This window comes from Macaca thibetana, chromosome 4 (assembly GCF_024542745.1).
Source record: "Macaca thibetana thibetana isolate TM-01 chromosome 4, ASM2454274v1, whole genome shotgun sequence".
Lineage (NCBI taxonomy): Eukaryota > Metazoa > Chordata > Mammalia > Primates > Cercopithecidae > Macaca > Macaca thibetana.
In genome coordinates this window covers 135,179,327-135,195,914 of record NC_065581.1, presented here as the reverse complement: position 1 = coordinate 135,195,914, position 16,588 = coordinate 135,179,327, and the positions used below count along the sequence as shown (strand labels likewise).

The following is a 16,588-nucleotide window of genomic DNA, read 5'->3' as shown; positions in this document are numbered from 1 at the left end:
AAAAAATGCAGTGGTTTAATGGTTTAATTAAGCCATGAAGTTGTAATAACTGTTAGTCATAGTATAGATTGTATTTATTTATAAATCAAATATAACAGTAATTATTTATTTTTGTAAGAAAATGACTGATTGTGATTTTGATTGTCCCTGTGAACTTTGCTTTTCATGTAAAAAGTCTGGTTTAGATTATTATAAGATTTGAGAATGGCACCTGATGACTTCTTGCAGTGACCTATTTCATAGGTGATGCTTTGATTTCCATATCTGATTTTCATAAAGCAATCATTTATGATTAATTTAAAAGTTATAGTCAGTGCTGCCTTCAGCACCCTTTATGGTGTTTATGTAGCACAGTGTACAAACCCTATAAATGGCCAGAGTTGGAATCTCTGCTCTGCCACGTGCTGCTTTGTGATCTTAGACATGTCATCACACACCTGTGAGTGTTTCTGTTTCTTTATCTATCCAGGAGGATGATGATAGTATACCTCCCTCATCAGATCATAATGAGAATGAAGTACAGTCACATTTGTAGCTTGCTTAGAACAGTGCTGTGCAAGTATTCGATTATTTAAAATGTTTCTGATTATGGAAAAGGTAGAAAAATATTTAATTTATGAAGGTTTTGTTATCAGGGCTATTTTGAATTCTTAGACGAAAGCTTCGGCCTTTCTTTGTGAATGGTGGTTTATAAGAGGAGGTAAGAGCGTGGCCTTCATTTAGGTCTCAGCTTTGCCACTTCCTAGCTGTGTGGCTAGCTCTGGGCAAAGTACTTAACCTGTTTGTGCCTCAGTTTCGTCTTGTGTAAAATGGATGTAGTAATAGCATCTATATCATTGGATTATTGTGAGGATTAAATGCATCAGTGGCTGGAGTATTCACTCTTATTAATAGTAGTAGTATTGTGGAATAAGTGTCTATTGTATGGAATTACCTGATCATTAAAAGTTCAGATTGATTGATAATAAAATCTTCTAGGCTTTAAGCTTGTTCAGGGAGTAATAATTTGATAACATTTTTAGTTTCTCAGTGATCTTTTTAACTCAGTGTTTATTTAACATTTTATATGCTGGGCCAATTTTCATAATTTCTTTCTGAAAATTGTTTGCGTAATGGAGAATTTCCAGTTTATTAACATGTACTATGCATGGTATTCTCTTATTTTTCTTGGTAGTTTTATGTCTTTCTAATTTTTTTCTTTCTATTTTTCTTGATTTGAATTGCCTAAGTTTTTGTTTTTATTATTCCTTTCAAGGAACCATTGCTAGGATTCATATATAATTCTTAATTTTGTAATTTTTCAAGTCATTTATTTTTGTTGTTTTTTACCTGTAAAACCTGTAGTTCAATGTGCATGTTTTTGCTTATTGTCCTACTTTTTGTTTGTGAAAGAGAGCTTTATAAAGTAAGTTTTTTGAGAATTATTGCACATATTTTTATAGGTGAGATTGGTCTATAATGTTCTCCTTTACTTTCTCATCCGGCTTTAGCCTCCTAAAATCAATATAATTTTTCTTCTTTTTCACATTTCTGAAACATTTTGAATAAGACTGTATCATAAAATGTATCTATAGTGAAATCATGTTACAATTCTAGGCTTCCTTTTAACATCTTTCTTAGCTTTAGATTTTTTTATCTTTTTGAAATCGTTTTTCAAGAACCATTTTGTATGAAAGAGATTTGGATAGCACTTTGTCCAGTACTGGATAGCACCGTCCAGTAGTTTACTGGTTGTCTTCACCTAAAATCAGGGAGCTTTGTCTGAAACCAGGCCTTATAACATCTGAAGACGTCTCTCAGTAACACTGGGGACCTCTCAGAGCCTAGTCAGTGGGTTTCCTCGTGCCTCTCAGTTCTTAATAGAGCCCTGGCTGAGTGCCTTATATTGGATTTCCTTTAAACAGATGCTGAGAGTGCTTTGTACAAGAGGTTTGTTGGTGAGTATTCTTGGGAGCAACACCAGTGAGAGAGTGAAAGAAGCAGGTTTGGGCAGACCGAGAAGCTGAGCTGTGATGTAGTTACAGCAGAGGCCTTAGCCCATCTCACAAGTTGTGCAGGTGGCCGTTCAGAGTTTTCCCAAATTCAGGCGAGGGAACCAGACTTTCGTATCTCTGAATTGACCAATCCTCGGATGTTTGCTGGGAGGGGCACATATCCTTGGGCAAGGAAGCTCCCTTTGACTTTGGGCAGTTCCAGAGAGGGAGGCAGCTCTGCGCATCTGCGTTCCACAGGGAGGAGAATGAAGCCCTGTTTCTGAAGGGCGCGAAGAATGGCCCACCACAGATTCACTATATTCAGCCAGATGTTTGGTCTGTTCTTCTTTGAGGGAAAATCAAACAGAACAAAAGAAACAAACCAAAATATCCTTTTAACTATGTGAGCTTAGGCCAGCTAAATTCAGTCCACTCTCTTGGATTTGAAAATGAACCTGGCTCTTCAATTGAGCCTTCTTTTGTGATGTTTGCCTGAGAAGTCATGAGCCTTTTTGATTCTTTGATTCAGTCTTCTTTAGATCCAGAAAGCTTCCTTAAGTTAGAGTTAAGAGTTTTGATTATTATTAATACTTCTACTTCATTTGTCTCTTTCTGGAAGGTAATACCTATTCTTCTTGGGCTAGACCCAAGGAATGATATTAAAAATACTTAACAGCTCATTTGGTAACCAGCATAGCACAGGACAGTTAAACGGTCATCTTAGTACTGGAGCGGGGTCCTGGAGGCTCTGTGCTATAACAGAAGTTACGCTTAGATGCTGGATCTTGGAGAAGTCCCACAAGGGACTGACTACATGGTGGGAAGTAACTATTACCAACCAATATGAAAGTATTTTACTATTTTACCAACTTCGGCATTTTGTGATGTTGTCGACATGTTTTTCAAGTTGAAATAACTCACTCAGTCTCTCGTTCTGTCAAGTGTGCTATTTACTGCCTTTAACATGAATTTTAACAGCAATGTCTCTTATTTTCCTGTGATTTCCTACGTTGGCTTGTTCTCTTTTCGTAGCCTATTTTTGTTTTTTAGAGTTATTTCCCCTTGTGCATTGCTAACATCATGAAACTCTTCTGTCTATAACTCAGTGCTCTTCTTCTGATGTTTTCTAGAACTTTTTATGAGAGGTCCCATGGTAATTGTTTTCTGTTTGATCATTTTTGCATCCCGAGAAGTTTTCCCAAGGTCTTTTGTGAAGAACAGTAAACGCTTAATGTTCCTGTTTGAGTCCTGGCACAATTCCTCTTTCAAACCCGAGGCTGAAGGTCGGGTAGATGTGCTCCCTTCCGGAGCCCTCTTGTGAACCTACAGGTGCCTACCAGTGTTCATTCTCATTTCCACTCCTCCAGTGGCAGAAGCAGCCCTTTCAAACCTAGCCTGGCTGGGGTGGCATGGGAGTGGGAGAGAACGCCCCTTGCAGTGTGGGTAGCATTTATTGTAGAGGAGACTTGAGAAACCACGCTAAGTTGCTTTACAGTGTCAAGAGGGTTTAAGACTCAGTAGGCCCATGAGGCCTATTTTGAGTCTAGGAGCAAGTTGATTTAAAAGACGCACACATGCACACACACACACACACACACTCACACACACACGCAACACACACCCCTCTTAAAAAAGGATATTTCCCTCCCCCATCCATTTCTTCTGTTAATTCTGTTTAGTTCAGTAGAGTATGTGTAATTATGAGCTTTGGGGGGTGATTCCTGCTATGCTACTGAATTTGATCTTTGGGGACTTTAACTCAGTACTTCCCTCCCTCCTTCCCTCCCTTTCTCCCTCCTTACCTCTTCCCCTCCCTCCCTCCTTACCTCCCTTCTCTCCTTTCCTCTTTCCCTCCCTCTCTCCCTCTCTTTTCTTTGCTTCTGTCTTCTCTACCTGAATAAGTAGCTCATTCCTACCATTATGGAAGGCCCATTAGTAAAGAATTGAATGATTTGACCTTCAAATTTAAATTGTTGTATTCCTGGGAAAGGTATGGTTTTGTTTTCTCTTCTGCAACCACTCACTCTCCTGGGTGGCTCATGTGTGGAGAGAACTGAATTCTATTTTATAACATGCCAGATTCTCATGTAAAAAGTCAGGCTTGCTTTTTGCTTCCATAGCCATTGGTTTATTTTGATTATTAACCTTGAAGTGATCCACAGTTATCGTTCATGCCTGAGTTAAGTGTCTTGGAAGTTAATTTTATCTATATTCCTTCGTGCTGTGAATTCACTTATTTTACCCAAACACTTTTATTGTTCATCCTTTTATATTTGGTCACCAGTTAGTAAAAATATTAAGAGATATATCCCATTTCTTCTGGTTTTATTTTTTCCTTTCATATTGAAAGCATATTTTATAGATTCATGAAATGTTAGCCTAAGAGAGTTATTGACTCATTTTCATTTTTACTATTTTATACCCAATATACTCCCAGTTATATGCCTTTCTTTCAACAGAGGAATAACATCTCCCATTTACCAACTGCTTACTATATGCCAGATGCTGGGGTAAGCATTTTAGAAATATCATGTCATCCTTACTACAATACTGTTAATTTGATTTAGCCAGGAATATATAGAGCTGGTCAGTGGCAGAGTGGGGCTTTGAATCCAGGTTTATCACACTCAAAAACTGACCCTCTTGACCACAACCCTATATTTGGTATTAGGAGGCAGGCGATTGAGGATCACTTCCTGGTGCTGCTGCCGCCTCACAGTGTGGCTTTGAGCACGTCAGGGCTGGACCTCCGTTTCCTCATCTTCGTGATAGCTCCCTCAAAGCATTGTTTTGAAACTAGACTGAGACAAGGCATTTGGAGATTCTGGTTTCACTTTTGCCACTGGCCTAGAGGAACAGAAATGAGTCAGAACAAGTGGTGAGCAGTAGCTCCTGCTGCGGCTTGTCGACTTAGCATCGTTCAGGCTTGGAGAAGTAGGGAGCAGATTGGGATCCAAGTTTGCAAGCGGCAAGGAGCATAATGTGTACCTCCTTTTGTCTGGCACTTGCCCTCCTGGGTCAGCCTACCACATGATGGTTCTGTTGGGCCCTAATGGGAACAGTCTAGTAGAAGCAGGTTCTTACCCTCCGTGGTAGTGGAGATGTTTCTTTCCACCAAAAGACCTCATATTTGGTTTAGATAGTGTTGCCTATATTGAAGATTTATTGTCTTGTTTCTCCTGAAACACCAGAGGATGTTTATTTCAGGATCATCTTTATCTGAAAAGTCTTCTTACAAAGGTATTTTCTCTGCATCACTTTCTTCTACCCTAAGCCAAATCAGGAATTTTAATACCTGTACTCAATCAGAAATGAGAGACACGTGAGCAGATTTGATTTGCAAATTTATACTTTGGATAACAACATTATTATTTATTAAACTTCATTTCAAAAAAGTGTAGGGACCAGAGGGTAAGCTTCCCTTCTGCCTTCTCTGAAGGTTCACTGAGATGACTGACTATAGATTAATAGGAGAAAGAGAATATATTAACGTGCATAAACGTGGGAGTCCTGCAAATATGAGACTCAGGGCCAATGGTTGAAGCTTATGACCGCTTTTCATAGAGGAAAGGGGAGTGGGGGTGGGATTGGTATAGGCAACTGTGTAGTAAATAATTTTCAGGAGAAATGAATGAGCCCAAAGAACTATGGCCTGGGACAAAGTGTCTCTGAATTCTGTGGGAGATTGCAGGAAGGCAAGGAGCAGAACTTCACTGTGAACAAATGTTGTCTTATTATGTAGATAATGTCTCTTGGGTAATGTCTTGGAGCTGCTCTGAGAAGAACAGATGAAAAGTCTCTCTGGGCATGGTGATGACTTTTAGTGGTTAAGTCTTTCTTGGCTATTTGATGAGACTTCTAAGCTGGCAATTGCATTTCTTTTGGAAAGAAGTTTTCTTAGTCAGATAAAGAGTTTCTCTCTGCACATGGGAAAGAAGGGATCAGAGAGACCAGGGCATGGGGGAAGGTCAGAGGGAGACCTTGCTTCTGAGGCTTACTTCTGAGGCCTTTCAGTTTCCTTTAATTCAGAGCATTTAGCATGCCAAAGTGCCACATTTTGGGTCATTGTCCTCTGTAGCCTAACAAAAGTCTGCAAGTACATGCTGTATTTATATAGCTGTCGAGTTTCTGATACAGCACAGTGCTGAATAAATAATTGCTGAATGAACAACTTTCATACAGTAAACAATAGAAGCAGGCCTTTATCACTAAGAATCAACATAAAAAAAATCCCTTGTTTTCTGTGTTTTTAGAGGGATGAAATAATGAAGTCAAAGATCCACAAACTTATTTTTCTTACTATTACTCCCATCTGTCATTTTCTTCTGATATTAATGAGACCCAGCAATTGATGTTGTTTTAATGATATATTTCCACAAATGCGTTAAATTGCTTTCCAAGTCACCAAAGTGAGACTTCCATTTTTTTTGTCATTTTTTAGTAACATTAAGTAGTTTATTTGATACCAGCTGTTGGTTTATATAACTTTTATTATCCAAATAATACATGTTTATTATAGAACAATTAGCAAATACAGGGAAGCAAAATGGAGGAAATCAAAATTACATGTAATTTTATACCATTTTCTGAAGGTGGGGACCTACTATTTTAGACTATTTCTATCTGAAGTGTTGTATAAATTACTTTGTAACCTGCAGTTTGCGTAAGTATTTATACTTCTTGCAACATAATATTAAATATTCTATGGATGGATGTAGCATCACTTAACAAACCAATCCCCTACTGTTGGGTCATCTAGGCTAGTTATTTTGTATCTCTGTTATAAATGTTTTTGCAATAAACTTTAGTAGTGATTAGAATCGTAGGGGGTGTGTGTGTGTAATATAAACACATAAAAGTGACTTATGTAAGGTAAAAGAGGCTTATTTCTCTTCCACATAAAGGAAGTACAGAGCTTGGTCCAGGATTGAAATGGTACTTAACGGTATCAGGAAATCAGGTTCCATTTATCTTGCTGCTCTGCCTTGCAGAGTACCTATTCCCAACACCATATCACGGGTTAGAAGTGGTTGCTGGAAGGCTAGCCATTAAAGTACTATTCTACCCAGCAGGAAGGAGGGACATGTTGGGGGAGTGGTGGTGGGTGTGCTCTTAGCCTTTAAGAGCACTTCCAAGTCCAATTAGCAGAACTCATAGGATATTGTAGATTCCACTTCTGCTTATGTCCATTAGTCATGTGGTCACTTTTAGCTGAAAAGGAAGCTGGGAAATGTAGTCTTCGTCAGAGTACAGTTACATACGTGGCAGAGACCTTCCACTGTAACTGGCTTGGAGATGATTGTTGGCGTTCATGCTTCATTATTTTCTTAAGATGAACTTCTAAACTTGGAATCGTGGAGTCAGTGGATGATAACTCAGAAGGAATCTTTTCCAGGTGAGAGAAAAAACTTTTGCCCAAAGCTGCTTCCTTGGAGTGTTTTGTGGTTTCTTTAGCATACCAGTGCATGATGAAGATAAGAATAGGAAACATTCTTTTATCTCACTGGAAGGTAGCATCCATCCAGTCTATCCAGAGAGCATCAGCTGACCCTGATGGAGGTGCACAGGTGCAGGGTCGGTAGAGGCACCTCTTACTGGGACTTTGCCAGTGAATATTTGAAATTTGAGTATAAAAGAGATTCTAACAGTACGTTCCTTATACCATGCAGTATCTCATGGCTTGTAGGGCCAGGGATATTGGTGGTACCGTGTTCCAAGACTGGAAGCCACTTTTCAGCTGGTCCTGTCTGACTTGTAGGTAGACTTGGATCTTCAAATTTGGCACATAAAAATCTTTTTATCTTTTTTTTCAACAAAACATTGGTATTTATGCCTCTTATGAATGACTAGAGGGTCTTTAGTGTCTGTCTCTTTCTCATACATATGTATAGGCCTCACTGAGAAAATTTTTGTGAAGAAATGTGATTATTTGATTAAACATTAGACTGAGTAGATTAATTTGTTCATAAACATAAGGAATGTTATTATTTTTCTCTGCAGTATACTGTGTCCATTTTAATGTACTGTCACTTTTCTCTTAATTCTTATCTTTCCACTGTTGAGGATGACAGCTTTGGTTCTACAAATAAAATGTATCAGATTGTTGAATCAAGAATCAGGAAGGATGACCATTCCTTCCATACGGTAATTTTAGTTATTCCCAGTCAGCCTAAAATATTTGTACTCATTGTGGAGGCACACAACCTGAAACCAAGTGGGGCGAGTGAGAAAAGAGTTTGGTCACATACCTTTGGTCAATTTTCATCACAGGAAACTTCAGAAATATAGAAAACTTCTTAAAAAGTTTTCTTTTCCATGCATGTCAATGATTTGAGAGGAGGGTGGCAAGAAATAGGGTCCTAGGCAAAGGACGGTGGCTGAAATGTCTTTAGAACAGTAGGCTATGTTTCCTGAGTCTCATTGTGCACATTTAAACCTACCCTTCCTCACTCTTGGCACTGAACCAGCTGCTGGAGCCAGAATGTATTTGCATTTATTTTAGCCTGTATCATAACATGTTAAAATGAAAACCTGGAGTCACTTTTCTGGCAGTTCAAGGAATGCAGTACAGATTTGCTCAAATGAAGCTGCTTTCTTTATTCCTTTTGGATTAAAATCATAGGAGGTGGCATGTTCTGTGGCTGATAACATCAGTTAGTGCCGAAGACTCAGCGAAAGGAAGGACAGTCTTAATGCGAAGGATGCAGAGTTGGTACTAAGATTGGAAAAGCATGTATGTCTAGGCCTATTTATAGTATCAGATTTAAAGACATGCAGAGGCGACCACAAACATAAGGGCTTTGGTGTTTTTAGTCATTTCCTTAGAATGGGTTAGTTATTTTTCTGAGGAACAATGTTCGGAACATTAGAAATGAATTGTAAATAATACAGCATTTAGCAGAAAATAAAATGAAAATAGAGTAGATCTGCAGTGATAGAATGAACACTGCTGAGTGTTAATAGAACATAAACAGTAATAGGACAAAGACTATAGTTTTGGAAAAGACTAATTATATGGCACCCACTCAGGATACAAATTATAAAGTCAGCCCTATTGTTTTACTGTAGTGTAGAATTGGAAGTCTTACCATTTCATATAAAAATGTCTTATGAAATATGTACAAATATTATATTTCAAATAATAGCTAAGCTCTTTAGAATACCCGAGATTAAAAAGATGTTTTAAGTTACTTTGTATTTTGCTACACAAAAGTTGCTTAAACTCTGGGCAATTCCAAAAGGAAAAGAGAATAAAAACAAACTGTTTCTGGTTTATATATTTGGTTCATAATAGATATTCAATAAAATAGGATGAGGACCTACACCTTTGAGCTTGGCTGGATGAAATGTGGAAAGAGGGATAATGATGGCTTTTTAAAACGTGTTTGAAGATTTGAACTGTTTCATGTGGAGCAGACACTAGAATTTCTCTGTATGAGCTCAATGAGGTAGAACCAGCACCAGGGGTGTCAGCTCTAATAAAACAGATTTTTGACTCAGCATAGTGACTTTCTAGCATTCAGAGCAATTCAAATTTCAGATTAGGCTAGTTTAAGAATAAATGTATCAGAAAACTGTAACAGAACAGTAAGAAATAAATTTTTAAAAAATTTACCACTTATAACAGCCTCAGGAAACATCTGATACATAGGAATAAGTTTAACAAAAGATGTGCAAGATCTCTACCTGAAAATGACAAAATGTTAATGAGAGACATTAAAGAAGAGCCAAAGAAATCGAGGGATTTTGCTTCTTTGTGGATTGGAAGACTCAATATTGTAAAGAAGTCATTTCTTAACCAAATTTATCTATTGGAAATTTGTCTAGTAGAAATATGTTTGATAGAAAGCCTAATCTAAATCTTAGCGGGTATTTTTTGTTTTTTTTTTTTAAAGCGAATTGTAAAATTGATAATGCAAATGCAGTAGCCATGGCAATCTTGAAAAGACCTACATCACAGACGTCAGTATACTTACAAAGTGATAGTAATTAAAGCTATGGATTGGGATAAAGAGACCAGTGGGACAAAATATGGAATCTGAAAGACACTGATATGTATGTTAAAACTAGCACTGCAGCACAGTGGGGAAAGGAAGGGATAGTCTTTTCAGTAAATCATGGTTGGATAATTAAAAATCTATATGGAAAAAATCTATGAATATTGATTCTTGCCTAATATATACACAAGACATAAATATCAGATGGATTGTAGATCTAAACATGAAAGGTAGAGCATAAAGTGTTTAGAGGAAAGCAGAGAAAACTCTTTTTATGGTCTTGGGGTAAGCACAGGCTTCTTTAATAGACATATAAGATATTTGCCATAAGAGAAAAAATTAATAAATTAGACATTATTACATTTACTTCTGTTATTCAAAAAACCCTATTAAGAAAGTAAAAAGGAAGGCACAGAGTGGGAGGAGATATTTGTAATACATATTTCCAACAAAGGACTTCTACCCAGAATATATATAGACAACGTGTATAAATCATTAAGAAAAAAGGAAGACAGCTCAATAGAAAGATAGACATAAAACATGAATAAGCCCTTTACAAAATAGCCTCTCTATGTGGACAATAAACATAGGGAAAGATTGTCAATATCATTAGTCATCGAATGCAGTTGTAACCATAATGTGATACCACTATATACCCACTATAATGGTTAAAAAGAAAAAGATAGACAATACCAAGCACTGGTGTGGAAGTGAAGCCATTGGAACTGTCGTATGCTCTTGGTAGGTATTGTGCAGTTGTTTTGGAAAGCTGGCAGGATTTCCCAAAGCTTAGTGTACACAAATGCTCTGACCTCAAAGTTTCACTCTTTGGTATATGTGCAATGGAAATACATACATATGTTCAAGAAATTGTTACCGGAAAAGGGTCCTGATCCAGACCTGAGGAGAGGATTCTTGGGTCTCATGCAAGAAAGAATTTGGGGCACGTTCAGAGAGTGAAGTGAGAATGCAAGTTTATTAGGCAAGGAAAGGAATAAAGAATGGCTACTCCAAATGGTTGCCCATTTTTGTGGTTATTTCTTGATGGTATGCTAAACAAGGGGTGGATTCATGCCTCCCCTTTTTAGACCATATAGGGTAACTTCCTGATGTTGACATGGCATTTGTAAACTGTCCTGGCGCTGGTGGGAGTGTAGCAGTGAGGATGACCAGAGGTTACTTGGTTTTGGTGAGTTTTGTCTGGCTTCTTCAACCTGTTTTATCAGCAAGGTCCTTATGACCTGTATCTTGTCCCCATCTCCTGTCTCATCCTGTGACTTAGAATGTCTTAACCATTTGGGAATGCAGTTGTCTCAGACCCAGTAGGTCTCAGCCTCATTTTACCCAGCTCCTGCTCAAGATGGAGTTGCTCTGGTTCAAATGCCTCTGACAAAGTAATCTGTACAAGAATGTTTGTAATAGCACTGTTTGTAATAGCCCCAAATTAAAAACAACTCAGATGCTCATTGTTCATGATCTCCAAATGAATTACAGAGTATTCACAACCACGAAAAACCATACAACAAAGAGAAGGTAACTTCTACTATTCACAACAATGCAAATGAATCTCAGAAACATGCTGTTTAGAGAAAGAAGCCAGATACCCAAGTTTCCATTTTAAATACAATTCCAAAGAGGGTACATGAATCTATGGTGTTAGTAGTCAAGGAAGTGGTCACCTTTGCTTGACAGGTGAGATGTGATTGGAAGTGTGTGCTGGCCACGTTTTGTTTTCAGTCCGGGTGTTGGTTACATGGGTGTGTTCACTTTGTGAAAATTCAGTGAGCTTTACACTTAGTGATTTCTACATCTTTCTGTAGATCATAGAAATACAAAAGCAAGGCTTTTGTGATAGAATTGAGGTGTCCTTGTAACTGAGCTGGTGTGTGAGCAGAGAGGAAACGTAGGGGAGGTGCCTTTCTTCTTAGGTGCTTTGAATACCTAGTTTTCAGAAAAGATTTCTGTTCTAAAGGACCATAAGGAGATGACGATTGACAGCTCTAAGTCAAGCGTCCAGAGGGCAAAAATCCTTTGCTAGAGAATGGCTGTTTTAGGAAAGCAGCCATAAAACTAGGTTTGGATTCAGAAGCTCTAACGTAAAAATAGAATATTCAGTAGGTTTTTTTTGTTGTTTTAAGAGATGGGACCTTGTCCTGTAGCCCAGGCTATAGTAAGAATACTTAATAGTTTTAATTTTGATCTGAACAAATTAAAAAATGACAAAAGCATTTGCATTTCTGCTGTTTTATTTTTATTGCAATAATTTCATATCCCTGTCAAAAAACTAAATTGGCTATTTAAGAAATCAGTATGATTAGTAAATAAGAAGTTAAGAAACCAAAGCAAGCCCTGAGACAGAAGGAGAGAAAGGACGCTAACTGTGAATACATGGTAAACACAGGTGTTGGACGTGAGATGCAACTTGGCTATTACCCTTACAACATCCAAAGCAGAAAGGGGAACAAATAAGCAACTTCCTAGGATAAGACTAACTTTCCTTCTCATTAAAAACTTTGAGGCCTGTTTCTTATCTGAAGCATTAAAGAGACAACATTGAACAACATAATGAAGCATATTTTTAGCAATGAGTGCTGTAGCAAATAATATCAGTTGAATTTACAGGCTGTTTTTTATAGTGACCTTCAGTAAAGACAAAGAAGAGCCTATTCAATAGCATAATGCTGAAAGGAACCAATGCTTTAACCACCCCCACCCCAGTCTCATTATCTGGGAGATGCATGGCATTTGGGGCTTGCTGCTTTCAGAGAGTGATTGCCCATTTGTTTTCATTGACCAGGTGCCCGGGAAGAACCCACCGTCCAGCAGGCACAGCGTCGGTCAGCTGTCTTTCTGTCCTTTAAGTCCCCAATTCCATGTCTGCCCTTGCGCTGGGAGCAGCAAAGCAAACTTCTTCCAACTGTCGCTGGAATCCCTGCCAGTAAAGTTTCCAAATGGAGCACCGACGAGGTATATTTTATTTTCTTTGCTGCCAGACACCAGATACAGGAGTACTGGCTTAAGAGGTGTGGAACATTGAATGTAGGTAGCGTTTAGTCTTTTTTTTCTGAAAGAGAAGAAATCATTCTGAGAGAAATAACTAACGCATATGGGTTACATGTTTTGAACCTGTAGCATTTAGATTCTGACTATGTTTTTTAACTGGGAATTTTGATATTGCTTTTGACAGGTGTCAGAATTTATACAGAGCTTACCTGGGTGTGAAGAACATGGAAAGGTATTTAAAGATGAAGTAAGTGTTCCACTAAATTGCAATATGTTACTTAATGGGATCAAAGCACTGAAATGCAGTGGATGGTGAAATGTGTGGAACTGGCAGAGTCAAAAAGAGATGGGTTGTGTTGAAATTGACAAATTGATGTATACTAACAGGCAGTATGAATCAGTTGTATAAAAATGTCTTTGTATAAGATGAGATGCAAAAGAATGTTTGTGAGTACCATTTTATGATGCCCCACAGCAGTAACACTAGGCTCCTTCTAAAAAGAAAACCCACAGAACTTAATAGCATGCATTTATACAGTTTATAGTACAGAAGAAGAAGCCAAGGAAAGAAATAAGCAATGTTTTATCTTTTTAATAAAGTGAAATTAGTTTCCATTATTTTATTTTCCAACATCATTCTAACAACATGATTGACTCCATTTGAGGTTTATAATAAGTAATATTAGCATTATGTCTAAAAAAATCCCTTAAGTCATATACATTCCTCAGTAATGTTTATAATAAGATATTTATCACAGTCTACTTTTGGAAGATTATTTCACTAGTTGTTTTCAACTACCTCTCCAAAACTTCAGTATAAGGGGTGATTAAGAATGGTATCACTTACAGCAGTGAGCACTAGAATAAAAAGGAATCTGGTTTCGAACTTTTAATTCTGTAAGCATACAGCAGGAGACCCTTATTCAGTAGAGACCTTGAAAAATAAGCCACTTGCCTGTCATCTCTTCCAAGTAAAGCAGTCAATTACCCCTCTGATTTTGGCTCTGTCTACTCCTGCCAGAAGGCAGAAAGTAGACTGAGTAATCTCAGAAGGTTTTCTCCAACATCTGCTGTCTACAGTTACACGCATACACACCTTGTTTGCCCCTATGTGTAAAGCTCAACTGTTAAGAACAGCACACTTTCAGTTGTATGGCAGGAGTGTAGACACAGCTAACAATCCAGCCACCAGTTATCAGTGTTGTTATACTGTGAGGTATAATTTATGCATTAGAGGAAAGCCTGTTAAAATGCTCAAGGATCTGATTTCCAACATCCTTTTTCTGATTTATGTTCTTATTGTGCAAATGTTTTATTTTCTCTCTATTCGATCTTTAATTGGCAGTTACTCAGATTTTCTTTCCCTGAGTCCTAAGTGTCTTCACTGACATTCTGAATTCATTTTCTGTTTTTTTTCTCTCTCTTTTTTTTTTTTAATCAAGATGGAGTCTTGCTCTTCTAGCCTGGGCTAGAGTGCTCACTGCAACCTCCGCCTCTCAGGTTCAAGCGATTCTCTTGCCCCAGCCACCCAAGTAGCTGGGATTACAGGTGCCCACCACCACACTCAGCTAATTTTTTTGTATTTTTAGTAGAGACTTGGTTTCACCATGTGTTGACCAGGCTGGTCTGGAACTCCTGACCTCGGGTGATCTGCCTACCTCGGCCTCCCAAAGTGCAGAGATTACAGGCATGAGCCACTATGCTCAGCCTGAATTCATTTTCTATCGCTAGCGGACATAGAGCCACATAGGGAGCTGTTGGTCTGTCTTGGAAAGTGTCACGTAGTCATTACCTTTGAAAATAAGAAAGCATTTTTGAAAATAAATTTATAATGCATCTCTTTTATAACTTCTGTTTTTTATTCTATTGATATCTAGATAATCCATATAGGTTTGCTCTATTATTCAGTTTAAGTAAGATTCAAGTCTAAATTCAAAATGATACGGTATTTCTTTGAGTAATTTTTTTATTCATGGCAAATTGTCTTTGGAGATGTTCCTCAGTTACCAAATACCCTCAAAGCCAGATCCTTCTCTAGAGGAGTGAGATAGTTAATATTGTCTGTCGATATCTATTACTCACTCATTCACACCGTCATTCATTCATCTTGTGCACATTTGTTAAATTCCGACCATGTGTATGTTACTTAGTGTCATGCTCTTGTGAGAAGGATGATTTGAAAATAGTAAAACCCAATCCTCGTTCTCGAGTGTCTCACAAAGTCAGTGGGTTTGGGTTTTGAGTCCTACAAGTAAACCATAGGACAAATCTAACTGAAGTCTTATAAATCATCTCTAAAAGGCAAAGTACAAGTATTCAGATAGGCTCTTCTTGGAAATTATCCTTGACTTCTCTCTTACACACGCCACATCTCATCTGTTGAAAATCCTATTCGGTGTATCTTTGAAACATATAAAACCCTATCACTCTACTGCACCACCACCCTGGTCTGCGCCGCCATCCTCTCCCACTTGGATGAGTGCAGTAACCTCCAAACTCATTTTCCTGGTTCTGTTTTTGCTCCTCTGCAGTCTATTCCCAGCACAGCCAAGGTGACCCTGCTGAAACCTAAGTCAAACCATGTCACTCCTCTGTTCAGATCCTTCCAATAGCTTCATCTCTCAATCAGAATAAAAGCAGAAGTCCTTATAAGGGCCTGCAGTGTGATACCTCGTTACCTCTCTTGCCCCTGGCTCTTTGTTTGCTCTGCCCCTCACGGGTCTACACGCTGGCCTCCTTGCTGTTCCTCTGATTGTCCAGGCTTGCTTCCGCTCCTCCTTCCGCACAGAACGCTCTTCCTCCAGATCTTCATGTGGCTCACTTCTGCTCAGATGCCAGCTTACCAATTAGTCCTGCCCTGACTTTCTGACTTAAAAATTGCTTCTTGGCGCCACACATGCATCCCTGCTCCTGCTGTCCATTCATCTTCCTAGTCAGCTCTGTTTAATCATAGCACAAATCACCTTTTTTTTTTTTTTTTGGAAACAGAGGCTCGTTCTGTCACCCAGGCTGGAGTATAGTGGCACAATCTCAACTCACTACAACCTCTGCCTCCCAGGTTCAAGTGCTTCTCATACCTCAGCCTCCCAAGTAGCTGGAACTGCAGGTGCGCGCCACCACACCCAGCTAATTTTTGTATTTTTAGTAGAGATGTGGTTTCACCATGTTGGCCATGCTAGTCTTGAACTCCTGACTTCAAGTGATCCACTGACCTCAGCCTCCCAAAGTGCTGGAATTACAGGCATGAGCCACTGCTCCTGGCCAACATGAGTCACTTTCTAACTTACTGATTAATTGGCTTACTTAGTATGTTTATTGGCTTATGGTCTGTCTACCACTTCTAGAATGTAAACTGCACAAAAAGTTTTTTGCTTGCTTGTTTTTGTTTTATTTGTTTTATTCCCTGCCATATGTCTAGGCCCAAGAAGAGTGTATGGAATATAATAGACATTCAGTATCTTTTTATTGAGTCAATACACTCATGCCTTTACACTCTGAGAAAGACTCATTCAGACAGAGCATGTCACTGTGGTTTCGAGTTAAGGCATTGGAAAAGAACAAATAGTGCACAGTGAAAAGGGCAGTGAAATGGAAGGCAAGAGCTCCTGAATTCCA

At 38.4% G+C, this 16,588-nt stretch overlaps 1 protein-coding gene across 3 annotated transcripts in view; it reads left to right on the top strand.

The window, feature by feature from the left end:
* Nucleotides 1–16,588, top strand: part of L3MBTL3 (L3MBTL histone methyl-lysine binding protein 3) — a 124,019-nt gene that overhangs the window by 103,213 nt on the left and 4,218 nt on the right. For all 3 annotated transcript variants that reach the window (XM_050786367.1, XM_050786369.1, XM_050786368.1), the window contains 2 exons: nt 12,768–12,937; nt 13,158–13,220. In XM_050786367.1, the coding sequence (XP_050642324.1) occupies nt 12,768–12,937; nt 13,158–13,220 (233 nt within the window). The remainder of the gene's footprint in view (nt 1–12,767; nt 12,938–13,157; nt 13,221–16,588) is intronic.